This window comes from Rhincodon typus, chromosome 28 (genome assembly GCF_021869965.1).
Source record: "Rhincodon typus isolate 14 chromosome 28, sRhiTyp1.1, whole genome shotgun sequence".
In the NCBI taxonomy this organism is placed as follows: domain Eukaryota; kingdom Metazoa; phylum Chordata; class Chondrichthyes; order Orectolobiformes; family Rhincodontidae; genus Rhincodon; species Rhincodon typus.
The window spans coordinates 147146-164702 of record NC_063359.1 but is presented as its reverse complement, the minus strand read 5'-3'; the positions used below and the strand labels follow the sequence as shown (position 1 = coordinate 164702).

General features: G+C 43.0%; 1 protein-coding gene across 1 annotated transcript in view; it reads right to left on the bottom strand.

Moving 5' to 3' along the window:
- Nucleotides 1–17557, bottom strand: part of LOC109913361 (ectonucleoside triphosphate diphosphohydrolase 8-like) — a 123789-nt gene that overhangs the window by 14783 nt on the left and 91449 nt on the right. Inside the window, exons 6-7 of the mRNA XM_048613807.1 lie at nt 13426–13656; nt 12659–12931 (exon numbers count right to left, since the gene is read on the bottom strand). Coding sequence (XP_048469764.1) covers nt 12659–12931; nt 13426–13656 — 504 coding nt within the window. The remainder of the gene's footprint in view (nt 1–12658; nt 12932–13425; nt 13657–17557) is intronic.

The following is a 17557-nucleotide window of genomic DNA, read 5'->3' as shown; positions in this document are numbered from 1 at the left end:
TGCTCTTCCACACTGCCAAGAATCTTTCCATTAACCCTGTATTCTGCTTTCAAGTTTGTCCTTCCAAAATGAATCGCCTCACATTTTTCAGGGTTAAACTCCATCTGCCACTTCTCAGCCCAGCTCTGCATCCTATCAATGTCCCTTTGTAACCTAGAACAGCCCTCCGCACTATCCACAATTCGACCCACCTTCGTATTGTCCACCCTTCCACTCCTTCATCCAAATCATTTACAAAAATCACAAATAGAAGAGGACCCAGAACAGATCCTTGTGGTACACCATTTGTAACTGAGCACCATGTTGAATATTTTCCGTCCACTACCACCCTTTGTCTTCTAAGGGTCAGCCAATTCTGAATCCAATCTGCCACATTTCCCCCTATCCCATGCCTCCTTACTTTCTGCATGAGCCTACCATGGGGAACCTTATCAAACACCTTACTTAAATCCATGTATACCACATCCACTGCTCTGCCTTCATCCACGTGTTTGGTCACCTCTTCAAAGAATTCAATGAGGTTTGTGAGGCAAGATCTACCCCTCACAAATCCATGCTGACTATCACGAATCAAAATGTGCCTATCCAAGTGATCATAAATCCTATCTCTCAGAGCTTTTTCCAATAATTTGCCCACCACTGAAGTAAGGCCTGTAATTTCCGGGGTTATCCCTATTCCCTTTTTTGAACAAGGGAATGACGTTTGCCACTTTCCAATCTTCTGGCACTATACCCGTGGATAGTGAGGATGAAAAGATCATCACCAAAGGCCCTGGGATCTCATCCCTCGCTTCCCATAGAATCTTTGGATAAATCCCATCAGGCCCGGGGGACTTATCTATCTTCAAGTTCCTCAAAATTTCTAGTACATCTTCCTTACTAACATCGACTTCCTCTAGCCCACCAGCCTGTTTCACACTGTCCTCCCCTACAACTAGGTCCCTCTCAGTTGTGAATACCAAAGAAAAGTATTCATTAAGGACCTCTCCTATCTCTTTAGGCTCTGTGCACAAATTCCCTTTACAATCCTTGATCGGCCCTATCCTTTCTCTGGTTATTCTCTTATTCCTCACGCAAGTGTAAAAAGCCTTGGAGTTTTCCTTGATCCTATCTGCCAAGATTTTCTCATGACCCCTTATAGCTCTCCTAAGCCCTTTCTTCAGCCCCTTCCCGGCTAACCTGTATCCCTCTAGAGCCTTTTCCGTTCCTTGTTTCCTAAACCTTATATAAGCATCCTTCTTCCTCTTAACTAGTCGTTCTCTCGAGAACCAAGGCTCCCTCACTCAACCGCATCTTTCCTGCCTGCTCGGGACAAACATATCGATCACATGCAGTATGCGTTCCATAACAATTTCCACATTTCTATAGTGCTCTTCCCTGACAGGATCTGTTCCCATTTTATGTTACCCTTCATTGACTTTAGACATCGACTTTATTAACACTTTATACACCGTCAACACTCTTGGTCACCTGGAGAGACTTATCATCTGACATTCCACTCACACCAGTTGTATGACCTTTTGATCTCCATGCCCTAGGATTTCTCTGCCTATAAACCCTGTGTTGATGTGCCTTGCTCTCTCACTGCACCTGACAAAGGGGCTGTACTCCTAAAGCTTGTGTGATTCCAAATAAGCCTGTTGGACTATAACCTGTTGAATATCTGATTTTGGCCACCCCAGTCCAACACTGGCACCTCCACATCATTGGCAGACAGGTCAAGAGCCAGTTGGCTGATAGAAAAAAAAAACTCAAGGGTGACACAAGGAGAAAACTGTTTACATAGTGTTATCGTGGATGGTTTCATAATTTAGAAATAATTACATTTTAGACGCATAATATTGAAGTTTCAACAACTTTCTTTCTTTATTCATTCATGGGATGAGGGCATCATTGGCTAAGCAGCATTTCGTCTCCATCCCTAATTACCCAGACTTTGCTGTGGGTCTATCATCAATCACAGAATCCTAGAATCATAGAATCCCTACAGTGTGGAAACAGGCCCTTCAGCCCAACAAGTCCACACCGAACCTCAGAGCATCCCACCCAGACACATCCCCCTATAACCCACCTAAGCTACACCTCCCTGAACACTATGGGCAATTTAGCATGGCCAATCCACCCAACCTGCACATCTTTGGACTGTGGGAGGAAACCGGAGCACCAGGAGGAACCCCATGCAGACACGGGGAGAATGTGCAAACTCCACACAGACAGTCGCTCAAGGGTGGAATCGAACCTGGGTCCCTGGCGCTGTGAGTCTAGAGTCACATGTAGGCCAGACTAGGTAACAATGGCAGTTTCTTTCCTAAAGGGCATTAGTGAAACAGATGGGTTTTTTTTCTGACAATCAACAATGGTTTCATGGTCATCATTAGACTCTAAATTCAGATTTTTTTTTATTGAATTTGCAGAATTCAAACTCAGGTCCATAGAACATTATCTGGGTTTCTGGATTAACAGTCCAGCGATAATACCACTCGGCCATCACCTCCCCCAGCAGATGTATTTCTTAGTGCTCTCCTTGTGGCTGGTGGACTGGTAACTGGTGTTACTCAACACACAACCAGAATGAAGCAATGAATGTGACTCGCTCTCCACCCTGCTCCCCACCTCCAGTGATATATACTCACATCACATAAGAACATGGGAAATTGGAGCAGGAAGAGATGATTTGGCCTGTTGAGCCTACTCCACCATTTAATACAATCATCGCTGGTCTTGTGCTTCAGCTCCACTTTCCTATCTGCTCCTCATATCCCTGGATTACCTGAGAGACCAAAAGTACTGTCTGTCCCAACCATAAATATATTCAATGTGGGAGCATCCACAATCCTCAGGGATAGAGAATTCAAAAGATTCATAACCCTCTGAGTGGAGCAATTTCACCTTTCTCAGTCTGAAATAATTGGGCCCTAGTCCTGAGACTGTGTCCATGAGAAATGTGATGTCAGTATTGGTCCTACCATGCTCTTTGAGAATCTTGTACATCTCTATGAGATCACCTTTCAGTTCTCCAAACTCCAAAGAATTTACACCCAATTGACTCAATTTCTCATCAAAGTGCAATCCCCACCCCCCCAGTCCATTTAATTGAGATCTCTATGAATAACATAACAATATAACATGCATCCTCCTTAAAAGAAAATATACTTTTATTATTGTGACTACAACTGTCTATCTGCTGGCTGAGGTGGATGGCTGTCATTGCCCTCTTTGGTCAAGCAAGTAGAGATCTCAAGTGTCAGGTAGAACTATCAATAGGATGTTAATTCACATTACAGAAGAACCTCGTTATCAGTCCCTTAACAGTCTTAGTCCCCAGCAGTTGTCTGACTTGATTTGTGTGCGTGAGAGCATGAGTGTCTGCAAGTGTGTATGGGTGGGAGTGAGGGAGAGTGTGTGTTTGGGAGGGAGTGAGAGATTTTGGAGTGAAAGGGTGTATGTGGGGGAGAGAGAAGGTATACTCACAGCCTTGGACTCCCAAGCCCCATCCCAAAGTTGAGATGTGGCCCCCCCATGAGAAAAGGTTGTACAGGCCTGTGTCACACTTGCTGTAAGACTGACCGTGATATATTGAATGTAACTTTAACTTTTGTTGATGTTGATTATTATTGTACATTGTGGGTTAAACTGATGGTAACTTTGCATGTAGGTTACCCTGACAGTAAGTTACCAGTTACATTGTCTGCCAACATCTGTCAAACTGACTGCACCCATACCTGTCACAATGAATGTAACATTTCCTGTGATTTGCATTGGCTGTAACATCAATGTAGTCACAATTGTCTTTGCTTTGTCATCCACAAGATATGAGTTGCTGGGTAGATGCCAGTGTTATAGCTTGTCTGGGAGAGCAGCAAGTTCTGTAGGACAAGTCTTTGCTCCTGTTATTGGTAAATTGTAAGAGCCGATAACCTTTGAAACATTCAGTCTCTTCAGTCTCTTAATATCATGAAAAGTAAATTGAATTGATTGAAACTGGCATCTGTGATGTTAGGGACCTCTGGAGAAGGCCAATCTTCTGGATGAAGATTGTTGAGAATGCTTCAGCCTTATCTTTTATACTGATGTACTGGGCTCCCTCATTGTTGAGGATGGGGATTTCTGTGGAGCCACCAGTGAGATGTTTAATTGTCCAGCACCATTCACAACTGGATGATAGAGTTATACAGATATGCAGCATGGAAATAGACCCTTCGGTCCAACTCATCCATGCCGACCAGATACCCTAAATAAATCTTGTCCCATTTGCCAGCATTTGGCCAGTATCTCTCTAAACCCTTCCTATTCATGCACCCATCCAGATGCCTTTAAAATGTTGTAATTGGACTAGCCTCCACCATCTCTCATAGCTCTTTCCATACACGTACCACCCTCTGCATGAAAAAGTTGCCCTTAGGTCCCTTATAAATCTTTCCCTTCTTGCCTTACACTGATGCCCTCTGGTTTTGGACTCTCTCACCCTGAAGAAAAGACCTTGTTTATTCACCCTATACATGCCCCTCATGATTTTATAAACCTGTATAAGGTCACCCCTCAATATCCAACGGTCCAGGGAAAATAGTCCCAGCCTATTCAGCCTCTCCCTACAGCTCAAACCCTCCAACCCTGTACATCCTTGTAAATCTTTTTTGAACTCTTTCAAGTTTCACAACATCCTTCCTATAGCAGGGAGACCAGAATAGCATGCAGTATTCCAATAGTGGCCTAACCAATGTCCTGTACAGCTGCAACATAACCTCCCAACTCCTATACTCAATGCACTGACCAATAAAGGCAAGCATACACTATCCTGTCTACCTGTGAATCCACTTTCAAAGAACATAGAACATAGAACAGTACAGGACAGTACAGGCCCTTCGGCCCACGATGTCATGCCAACCTATTATCCTACTAAGATCAAATTACCCTGCATACCCTACATTTTACTATCCTCCATGTGCCTATCCAAGAGTTGCTTAAAAGTCTCTAAAGTATCTGACTCCACTACCACTGCTGGCAGTGCATTCCACTCTCCTACCACTCCCTGTGTGAAGAACTATGAACTTTCACTCAAAGGTCTGTTTGTTCAGTAACTCTCCACATGACTTTTCCATTAAGTGTATAATTCCTGCCCTAATTTGCCTTTCCAAAATGCAGCACCTCATATTTATCTAAATCCATCTGCCACTCATTGGCCCATCTGATCAAGACCCCATTGTACTCTGAGGTAACCTTCTTTGCTTAGATCTTATCTGTTGGTTATGGAATCAACTTTACGAAGTTGACACCTCATTTTTAGGTATGCCTCATGCTGCTTCTGGAATGCCCTCCTGCACTCTCCATTGAACCAAGCTGATCCCTGGCTTGGTAATTGGTACAGGAGGGGATATTCCTGACCGCAAAACTACAGATTGTTTTGGAATTGAGGCCCAGCTTTGAGTTGTTAGATCAGTTCAAGGTCTATCCTATTTAGTATGGTGATAGTGCCAGACAATATGTGAAGGCAGGACTTTGTCTCCACAAGGACAGTGCAGTGGTCACTCTTACCTGATACTGTCAAGGACAGATGCACCTGTGGCATGCCGACTGGTAAGCATGAGGTCAGGTATGTTTTTCTGTCATGTTAACAGTCTGCCGCAGACTCAGCCTAACATCTATGTCCTTTAGCATTTGACCAGCTTGATCAGTAGTGCTGCTGCCAAGCCACTCTTGGTGATGGCCATTGAAGTTCCCTAACTAAAGTACTTTCTAACCCTGCCACCCTCAGTGCTTCCTCCAAGTGTTGTTCAACATGGAAGAGTACTGATTCATCAGCTGAATGAGCAGTGTATGGTCATCAGCAAGATGTTTCCTTGACCATGTCTGACCTGATGCCATGAAACTCATGTTAACTGGATCAATGATGAGGAATCCCAGACCAATTCCCTCCTGACTGTAAATCATTGTACTGCCATCTCTGCTGGGCCTGTGCTGCTGATGGGACAGGGCATATCCAAGGATGATGATGGTGGTGTCTGCGACATTGTCATGCTCACAGAATCGTACCTTACAGACAATGTCAGGCTGTTGCTTGACTAGTCTGAGACAGATCTCCTAATTCTGGCACAGGCCCTCAAATGCAAGTAAGGAAAACACTGCAGAGTCAACAAGGTTGATATTTGTGATGCTGTTTCTGGTATCTCAATTGATGCCAGGTAATCTGTCCTATTTCATTTCTTTGAGGCTTTCTTTTCAAGATTTGTTACGTTTGAGTAACTTGCGAGGTCTTTTCAGAGAGCAGTTCGGAGTGCGAACTGTAAGAGAATGAAAACGCTGGGAGCTGAGCTAAAAGTGGGAGATTAAGAGTTTAAATGTTACTCTTCTGAAGAAGGGTTACTGGAAACGTTAACTCTGATTTCTCTCCACAGATGCTGTCAAACCTGTTGAGTTTTTCAAGCAAATTCTGTTTTTGTTTCTGAATCCTGGCATCCATAGTTCTGTGGATCTTTTATAAATCATAATCCTTTGCCTTCTTAAACTTAAAATTGCAGGTAAGGGAAGGGTAGACATTAAAGGGATTTTTTTGTCTTTCAGGCCTAAGTAAAATTTAAATGAAGCTAATCAATCTAATTAAGTACAGTACTTAAATCTGGCTCTTGAAGCAGGGCAGGCCTTAAGAATATAAAAGCAAAGTGCCCCTAGCATGGAGTATGAAGTACAAGAGCATGAAAACACTAGGAGTTGAACTAAGAATGGGAGTTTTAGGCAAGTGAGGGAGGGAGACTTTACTGTATCTTGTTCCGGCCAATTTTGCAAGGCCTTTTTTTGTATTTGAGGTGCTGCTGGTTAGATTTAAGAGCAGGCCTAGTTGAATATTAGGCTTTGTTAAGGAGGGTAGGCAGCAACAAGGTAAGTGCAAGGTATAATCCTTTTCTCCCCCTAAGTCCGCTAGCGGCAGAGAAGGCAGGCAGTAGAATGATATGCTTCTCCTGTCAGATGTGAGAGATCAGGGAGCAGTTGAGTGTCCCTGGTGACTATATCTGCAGGAATTAGGACTTATACAGTAAATGATAAAGTCCTGAGGAGTGCTGTGGAACAAAGGGATCTAGGAGTACAAGTACACAGTTCATTGGAAGCGGCATCATAGGTGGACAGGTTGGGGAAGAAAGCATTTAGTGTGTTGACCTTCATCGGTGGAGGCATTGAGTGTAGGTGTTAGGCCATTACGTTACAGTTGTATAAGTCATTGGTGAGGTTGCACTTGGAGTATTCTGTACAGTTTTGGTCACCCTATTATAGAAAAGACATTGTTCAACTGGAAAGTGTGCAAAGAAGATTTACGAGGATGTTGTCAGGACTAATAGGCCTGAGTTATAGGGAGAGGTTGGCCAGGATAGGACTTTATTCCTTGGAATGTAGGAGATTGAGGGGTGACCTTGTTGAGGTGTATAAAATCATGAGGGGCGTAGATAGGATGAATACATATCGTTGTTTTCCCAGGGATGCGGAATTGAAAACCAGAGGGCATAGGTTTAAGGTAAGAGGGGAAAGATTTAAGAAGGACCTGAGGGGCAACTTCTTCAGGCAGAGAGTGGGTGCGTATATGGAATGGGCTGGCGGAGAAAGTGGTTGAGGCAGGTACAATAGCAACAGTTAAAAAACACTTGGATAGGTACTTGGATGGGACGGGCTTACAGGGATATGGACCAAATTCGGGCAATTGGAACTAGCTGAGTTGGCAACATGGTCAGTATGGACCAGTTTGGGGTGAAGGGCCTGTTTCCATGATGTTTTACTCTATGACTCTATGAGTCTAAGTGTGTCTGGCTGCAGCTCCTCTCAGACAGCGTGGATCAGCTGGAGCAGCAGTTGGAAGCACTGAAGAGTATACAGGAGGCAAAGAAAGTGATAACAACTTCAGGGAGGTGGTCACACCTCAGGTTCAGTCAGGAAGATGGGTGGCTTTCAGGAGAGGTAGGCAGATAGTGCAGGAGTCTCCTGTTTTTAGCCCCTTCTGAAACAAGTATACCAGTTTTTATACTGTTGGTGGGGGGATAGCCCCTCAGGGCAAAATAGCAGCAATATCAAGGTCTTTGGTACCACAACTGGCTCTTCTGAAAAGCAGGGTATGGCAAATCCAAGCAAACAGTTGTGATAAGGGACTCTCCAGTCAGAGGCACAGACAGAGACAGACTCCAGGATGGTATGTGCCTCCTTGGTGCCAGGTTTAAGGATGTCTCTGAGCAGCAGCAAATTCTCAAAGGAGAGTGTGAGCGGCCAGAGGTCGTTGTACACATTAGTACCAACGACGCAGGTAGAAAAAGGGTTGAGGTCCTGTAGAGTGAATATAAGGGATTTAGGTGGGAGGTTAAAAAACAGGATGTCAAGAGTAGTAATCTCTGGATTACTCCTGGTGCCGCTTGCTGGTGAGAGTAGGAATAGGAAAATTGGACAGATGAATGTGTGGCTGAGGAGAAGGTGTGGGAGTCGGTGGGGTGCAGGGATTCAGATTTTTGAATCATTGCAATCTCTTCTGGAGCAGAGGTGACCTGTACAAGAGGGACAGTTTGCATCCGAACTGAAGGGGGACCAATATCCTGGTGGGGAGATTTGCTAGAGCTATTGGGAAGGATTTTAACTAGTCTAGCAGGAGGGTGGGACCCTAAACAGTAGTGAGCCAAGAGAGACAGTTGAGGCTGGTACAGAAGTTAAAGAGAGCAAGTTAAACAGACAAGATAGGCAAGGGTATGGCAGGGAACGAGGGAGGAACAATGAATTAAACTGCATTTATTTCAATGCAAGAGGCCTGGCAGATAAGGCAGATGAACTCAAGGCATAGAAGGTAACAGGGGACTGGGATATCATAGCAATTAGAGAAACATGGCTGAAAGGACTAGCAGCTCCATCTTCCAAGGTACAGATGCTATCAGAAAGAGAATGGGAGGCAAGAGAGGAGGGGGAGAGGTGTTTTTGATTTGAGAAAACATCATAGTAGACTTAGAGAAGATATTCCTGAGGGATCATCTAGTGAAGCTTCATGGATGGAACTGAGAAATAAGAAGGGAGTGACCACTTTGGTAGGATTGTACTGTAGGCCCCACCCCCAGTAGTCAGCAGGAAATTGAGGAGCCAATATGTAGAGAGATTTCAGATTGCTGTAAGAATAATAGTGTGTAATAGTAGGGGATTTTAACTTTCCAAACATAGACTAGGACTGCCATAGTGTTAAGGGCTTGGATGGGGAGGAGTTTGTTAAGTCTGTTCAAGAAAATTTTCTTGACCATATGTAATGGCCCTACTAAAGAAGGGGCAAAACTCAAGCGGCTCTTTGAAAAAAAGGCAGGACAAGTGACTGACTTGTTAGTGGGGGAGCACTTTGGGACCATTGACCATAATTCTATTAGTTTTAAAATAGTTATGGAAAAGGATATGCCTGATCCACAAGTTAAAAGTTTTAAATTGGGACAAGGCCAATTTTGATGATATTAAACAGGAACTTCCAAAAGTTGAGTGGGGGAGGCTAATTGCAGGTAAATGGACATCTGACAAGTGAGATGATTTCAAAAGCGAGATAATGAGAGTTCAGGGTCAGCATGTTCCTGTTAGTGTGAAGGGTGCGGCTGGCAGAAATAGGGAACATTGGATGACAAGGGAAATTGATGCTCTGGTCAAGAAAAAGAAGGAGGCATATGTCAGGAAAAGACAACTGGGATTAAATTAATCCCTTGAGGAATATAGGGATGTAGCAGTACACTTAACAGGGAAATCAGGAGAGCAAAAAGGGGACATGAGATAGATTTGGCAGATAAGATAAAGGAGAATCCAAAAAGATTATCCAAGTATATTAAGGGCAAAAGAGCAACTACGGAGAGAATAGGCCCCCTTAAAAATCAACGAGGCTTTCAATGGGTGGAACCATAGGAGGTGGGTGAGATCTTAGATGAATTTTTCGTGTCAACATTTACTGTGGAGAAAGATATGGAAGTTGGGGAACTTGGAGAAATCAACAGTGAAGTCTTGAAAAGAGTCCAGATTATAGAAGAGGAGGTGATGGAGGTTTTAAAATGCACAGAAGTGGATAAATCCTGGGGACCTAATCAAATGTATCCCAGGACATTGTGGGAAAGTATGGAAGAAATTGCAGGGCTCCTAGCTGAGATATTTATATCATCGATAGTCACAGGTAAGGTGTCAGAATAGCTAATGTTGGGCTGTAAGGAAAAGCTAGGGAACTATAGACCGGTGAGCCTGACATCAGTGTTGGAGGGGATTCTGAGAGATAGGATCTCCGTGCTGTTTGAAAGGCAAACAATAATTAGCAATAGTCAGATGGTTTTGTGCATGGGAACTCATGTCTCATAAACTTGATTGAGTTTTTTGAAGAAGTCACCAAGAAGATAGATGAAGGCAAAGTGGTAGATATTGTCTACGTGGACTTTGGCAAGGCCTTCAATAAGGTTCCACATGGAATAATGATTAGTAAGGTTGGATCGTATGGGATCTAGGGAGAGTTAGCCAATTGGATACAAAATTGGCTTGATGGTAGGAGACAGAGGGTGGTGATAGAAAGTTATTGTTCAGACTGGAGGCGTGTGACATAAAGATCGATGCTGGGTCCACTGTCATTTGTCATTTATATAAACAATTTGGATGGAAAAAAGGATGCATGGTTTGTGCAAGGTTGTGGATGACACCAACATTGGTGTATAGTGGACAGTGAAGAAGATTATCTCAGAGTTCAGTAGGGTGAGTGGGACAAGGCACGGCAAATAGAGTTCAATTCAGGTAAATGTGAGATGTTGCATTTTGGTAAGACAAACCAGGGCAGGACTTACACAGTCAGTAGGAGGGCCCTGGGGAGTGTTATCAAGCAGAGAGATCTAGGGGTACAGGTACATAGTTCCTTGAAAGTGATGTCAGATGTAGACAGTGTAGTGAAGAAGGCGTTCAGCATATTTGCCTTTGTCAGTCAGAACACTGAGCACAGGAGCTGGGACATCATGTTAGAACTGTACAAGACATTGGTAAGGCCACATTTGGAGAACTCCATCCAATTCTGGCTGCCCTGCTATAGGAAGGATGTTATTAAACTGGAAAGGGTGCATAAAAGATTTACAAAGATGTTACTGTGACTGGAAGGTTTGTTTAATAAATAGAGGCTGCATAGACTGGGACTTTTTCTTTCCCTGGAGCCTAGGAGGCTGAGGGTTGACCTTATAGAGGTTTATAAAATCAGGAGGGGCATAAATAAAGTGAATAGCCAAGGTCTTTTTCAAAGTTAGATGGCATAATTTAAAGAATGAGAGGGGAAAGATTTAAAAGGGACTTGAGGGGCAATTTTGTCCACACAAAGGGCGGTGCACATATGGAACGAGCTGCCTGAGGAAGTGGTAGATGTGGATACAATTGCATCATTTTAAAGATGTTTGGGCAGGTTCATGAATAGGAAGGGTTTAGAATGATATGGCCGAAATGCAGGCAAATGGGACGAGTTGAGATTAGGAAACCTGGTTGACAAGGAAGGGTAGGGTTTAAGAATCTGTTTTTGTGCTGTCGGATTCTATGACTCTATGAGCAGTTAAGAATCAACCAAAGTTCTAGTGGTCTGGAGACACGTGGGCCAGAACCAATATGGAGGGCAGATTTCTTTCCCGGAAGGGCATTAGTGAACCAGAATGGTTTCATGGGTATCAATAGGCTTCAATTCTTTTTAAATTGAATTCAAATCCCACCATCTACCGTGGTGCTGTTGAACCCAGGTCACCAGAACATTACCTCTCCGATTACTAGCCCAGCAACTATATCATTAGGTCATTGCCTCCTTTTTTGTTTGTCAAGTGCTTTCTTAAAAACCATCCATCACAATCCCTTCTCCACACTTCTCTTATTTCATCAACAAAATCAATGTCACCAGTCAAGCATACTCTGCTCCTATGATGCTGCTTGGCCTGTTGTGTTCATCCAGCCCTGCACTTTGTTGTCTCGGATTCTCCAGCATCTGCAGTTCCTACTATCTCAGTTACAAATCTGCACTGGTTCTCTGGAATTAATTTCACCCTTTCCAAATACCTGTTACTTTTTCCCCTGATTGTTGTAACGAAAACCCATAACCATCCTTGACTCACCGGAGGTATTTGCATCCTTTTTTGAATAAGCATGTCATTTTTGCCACTTTCCAATCCTCTGGCACCTCCGCTGTATGGCAACGAGGTTGTAAGTGCTCCATTGTCTCCACCCCCCTTCTCTTTCAAATTAAATCATTCCAGAACAACAAGCCATAGTCTTAGGATAAGGGGTTGACCATTTGGGCTTGAAAGGAGAAATTTTCTTCATTCAGAGGTTGTAACTCTTTGGAATTCTCCACCTCAGATAGGTGAGCAGTTGAATATTTTCCAGAACAAGATAGAGAGATTTTTAAGATTAGTTAATTGACAAGGGAATTAGAATTACTGTCATTAATCAGTCATGATCATATTGAATGCTAGACCAAGCTGGGTAGGGCTAATAGCCTTATCCTGAACCATTTTCATATGCTTTCAGTACCACCATGTTGAAAGACGAGTGAGACTGAGTGAGCTTTATGGCTCGTGAGCAATGTTGTAAAGCCATTCTTCACTCAGAAACTGGGCAGTTTGCAAAATGTAAAGTGAGTTTAGAGGAAGGAAGAAGGTAATGAAAGAGAAAGTTGTCTTACATAAAAGTTCCCATGAATTGCAGGTTGATAGACTCTGTCAAATGAGCAGGTGGTGCTCCTTCCGCACGCTGTGAAATTGAAAATTGCCTTGAGCCCTTGGCTACATTTAGCAGGGTTTCCTGATCCAAACACAGTGAAACGTTGAGTCCTGTCATATGGCGATGGCCTCCGGGCAGAGATACATGGACTATCGTAGATGGAGCCCAAAGTCAACGTTCTCTCATACCCTTTCAAATAGCATGGATTCTCAATTCGAGTGCTTAAATCTTTCCCCTAAAAACAGAAATTGTCAATTGTCTCTGATAAACAAAGCATCATGTTGAGAGAGTTTGGCATCCTACATAAAGCATAACTGATAGCAGGGAGTGACTTACAGATTAAATTCAATTGAGGACTAGATGAGTTTATACAAAGATCAGATACCTGTGGTGAGCTGTAGGAGGTTTATACCTAGATTTACAAGTGCCTGGGACTGAGTTACAAACAGGAATTAAATCAACACAGCAATACAGCTCTTTATGAAATGGGAGATTATAGGGAACAAAGTTGTAGTCGATTAATAATGAAATGTAAAATCAGCACAAGACAGAAATATGAATTGATTTCAGTTTGTGCAGTAGGGATGGGTATGCTAATTCCAGACAATATAATGAGCATAAATTTGAATGCATAAAGGGCAATTGGCACAGAATTGGTTCCTGTGGCTGCAGCTTTAGGGTTTAATGTGACATAAATCCATTTGACAGAAAAAGAAGATGGAACTCCACCTTTAATAATGTGGCAATGTACTTTCTGATGGACTGCTGTTGGCCATAGCACAGGTAGCTGTGGGTGTAGATGATGTAATTGTAGCCATACAGGTGGATATTCATCTTTCCTGGCATATTCCTGATGTTTCCTTTTGGGATAAAGGTCAGTTGAGTGGATAATCTCCCAAGGTCCAGCGTTCCATAGGTCTGTATGGGTCCTGGGTGAATCCAGATACCTTCCCAGGAATACTGCAACAAAAGAAAGGGAACAACATCTCTCAGGAATGTCTTACAGCTGATTGATAGCAGCACTCACTTTTACTTTACTTTTCATAAACTTCAGGTCATTTCTTAATTGTGAAAATGTTTATTTAAAGTGTGTTGACAGGATACGAGTGATTAGGGAAATGTATGAGGTATGGAGTGGGGAGACACTGAAGGATGGACAAGGAAGAATGTGGTCAACACTCAAAACACAATGAAAATGGTATCAGTTATAGTCATATCTGCCTCTAAAATCCCCAAATAGTCGGAAAAAATCCATTCATAAAGATGGCCAATCAGAAAAAAAGTCACTCCTGCAAATAGAATGGAAGGAAACAGTGAGGAGCATATTTTCCCGATCACATCTGGTGAGGTGAGAGGTCAGGCCAAGGTGATAATTGCCACATGCCCACCACAATAGTCTTGACAGAATAAGGAGTGAAAGGTGTAGCCAAGTGAAGAGCCTTCAAAAAAGGGGAAAGATTCATCACCCCTCAGCCAAGTTTCTGTTAAGACCATGACGTTAATGAAATTGTCCACAACATGTTGGAGGCTGACAGGGATCTTGTTTCTGTGAAGTGAAAGGGCTTCCTGAAAGGAGATGTATTTGGAGACAATGAGAGACAATTCCAAGTACACAGGACCAGTGGTGCGGGGAGGGGTTGGCTGCAAAGAAGGAGAATAACAAGATTAGTCCCTGAAGAGTGCATTGGGTGGATGGTCAATGAGAGAGTGCGATGGGGCAAATGGTGCTTCGTGATAACTCAACACCAACGATGCCTTGAGGAGTCTTTGGAAATACCAAAAATACCAATACAGAGGAAAGCTGTAGGGCTATTTGAAAGTATTACAACTAGACTCTGGACAAAGTTTCCCAATTCAATACTGTTCCAGACAAGATACTCCGAACTCTTAAGCTCCTGCATGAAGAGGGATGAATTGTCTCTCACAACTATTCACCCAACCTTTCACTTGGTTGCAACAAGGTTAATTCAAACAGCATTCCTTCCCTTGTTGATAAGCTTTATCTAAGTTTTCTTGATTTAACAAAGACTGAGTTAATTAATTACTAAATGCAAGAAGAATTAGGAACAAACACAAATCTCGCAAAATAAAAATGAGGTAAATCTAAAAATTTAAGAGCTTTAAAAAAAAGAAACAGATATATGGTTTTGTGCCTCGATTGTTTGCAAAGCATGGATAATTGAATGTTACAGCAATTGAGGTGGAGATTCCTGATAGTTGGTCATTAAATAGTTGGTTTCATGATTCATTGGTTTTGCAGTGATTTGAGATTCAATAGTTTTGATTCCTTTCAACCATGACTGTACTCCTGTTTTCTTTTGCAGCACATGAGGTGAGAAGTTGTCTTCCTTTACCTGAAAAACAGGGATTCTTTGATTGTGACCTTCACAGCATGTTAACGGTTGGACCCAGGTTGATACACAAGAGAACATCTGCTAGCACACAAAAGTAGAGTTGAAACTGGCCATTTTTTAACCCCAATCCTTTTGTAATCTTCAAAGGGAAAAACACAAAATGTGATTGCAGATGGATAATAATCTGTTGGCGTGGCTTGCTGTTGAACAGGTTGTCGTCAACGTCTCATTATTTTTGTAGTCACAGGAGATCGCAGTCCAGTTGTACTTGACTTGCCTTTCTCCCCTCCTTTATAGGGCTATTGTTTCAAGTTCCTGTTGCATCATAGATATGATCTAGCCTCAAATAATGTAACATGCAATGTAACCTGTATGCCTCTTTTTGATCTGTACATCCTTTGCTTGCTGTGATCTGCCTGTACCGCTCATAAACAAAGCTTTTCACTATATTTCAGTACGCGTGACAATAAAATCAATTCATCAATTAATCAATCAATCAATCAATATTCTGTGGATCTGTCTCTCTCTCATACTCTGTCTCCCTCCTCTCTCCTCTCTCTCTCCCCCTTTCCTCTCTCCTTACTCTCTCCCCTTTCTCTCCTCTGTCCTCTCTCTCTCACTCTGGACAGCCACTTCATTAATATGTGGTGGGGAGTTGATGAGATTTTCTTTTGTTGGAGTTGGTCATTGCCTGGCATTTGTTGATGTGAATTCTGCTTCCCACTTATCAGCACAAGCCTGAATGTTGTCCAGGTTTTCCTATATATGCTTCGGTATCTGAGGAGCTGCGAATCAGGAAACCTCCCCACCGCTGACCTTATGTTGGAGAGAAGATCATTGATGAAGCAACTGAAGATAGCTTGGCCTAGGACATAAACCCTGAGGAACTTCTGGAGTGACATTCCTGGACTGAGATGACTGCCCTCCAACAACCACAACCATCTTCCTTTGCCAGGTGTGATTCCATGCAGTGGAATGAATTTCCATTGACTCCAGTTTTGCTAGGGCCGCTTGATGCCAGACGTGGTCAACTGCTACCTTGAGGTCAAGAGCAGTTTCTTTCACTTCATCTCTGAATTCAACTCTTTGGTTCATGTTTAGGCCAGCAAGGCTGTGATGATCACACTGTTAAACCCGAACTGAGCTTCAGTGGATATGTTACTGCTGAACAGGTGCTGCTTGATAACACTGTTGACTACACCTTCCTTCAGTTTACTGATCATTGAGAGCAGTCTGATGGGGCAGCAATTAGCCAGATTAGTTTTGTCCTGCTTTTTGAGAACAGGACACACCTGGGTAGTTATTGACTAGATGCCATTATTCTAGCATTGCTGTAAAAGTTTGGCTAGGAGCGCGGCTAATTTTAGAACGCATCCACTGCTGCACCCATAGTCCTGGCTGAAACTAGGACTCCTTGTCATTTCTTGATATCATGCAGATTGAATCAAAATGGTTGAAGACTGGCATTTATGGCAGCTCTAGAGGAGTCTAAATGGACATTTGCTACTTCTGGCTGAAGATTTTTGCAAATATTTGCACTCGTGCTGGGTTCCTTCACCATTAGGGGCAGCACGGTGGCTCAGTGGTTAGCACTGCTGCCTCACAGCACCAGGGACCCGGGTTCAATTCCACCCTCAGGCGACTGTCCGTGTGGAGTTTGCACGTTCTCCCCATGTCTGCGTGGGTTTCCTCCGGGTGCTCTGGTTTCCTCCCACGGTCCAAAGATGTGCAGGTTAGGTTGATTGGCCATGCTAAATTGCCTGTCATGTCCAGGGGTGTGTAAATTAGGTGGATTAAACATGGGAAATGAAGGGTTGGGGGATGGGTCTGGGTGGGATGTTCTTCAGAAGGGCAGTGTGGACTTGTTGGGCCAAATGGCCTGTTTCCACATTGCAGAGATTCTATTAAGAATAGGACATTCATGAAATCTCCTCCACTTATGACATGTTGAATTATCCACCACTACTCACAAGTAGATGTGGCAATTCTGCAGGGCTTTGATCCAATCTGTTGGTTTTGGAATCGCTTATCTCTGTCTATAGCATACTGCTACTGTTTATTTCCATTTTTTCATTTTTAGGTATTCCTAATGCTGCTGCTGGCATCTCTTGCAACACAGTTTGATATAGGGTAGAGGAAATGTAAGGCCATAAGGTTACAGATTGTGGTTGAATACAATTCAACAATGTTGATGTCTCATAGCACCTCAAGGATGCCCAGTTTTGCTAAATATGTTTTGACACTATCCCATTTAGTAAGATAATAGTGTCACACAATGAAATGGAGGCTATTGTGAAGACCATGAGTCATAACCTGGGTCACTTATATTGAACTTGAATTACAACATGCGTTGTTTTTAAAATACATCCAAAATGACTCCAAATTCTTCCAAATGGGAGAAATGGACTGCAAAGTGAAGTGTAATCCCCTGTGAATGACCTTGTAAACATTCTTTTTTTGGAGACAACAAGGTGCAGGGCTGGATGAACACAGCAGGCCAAGCAGCA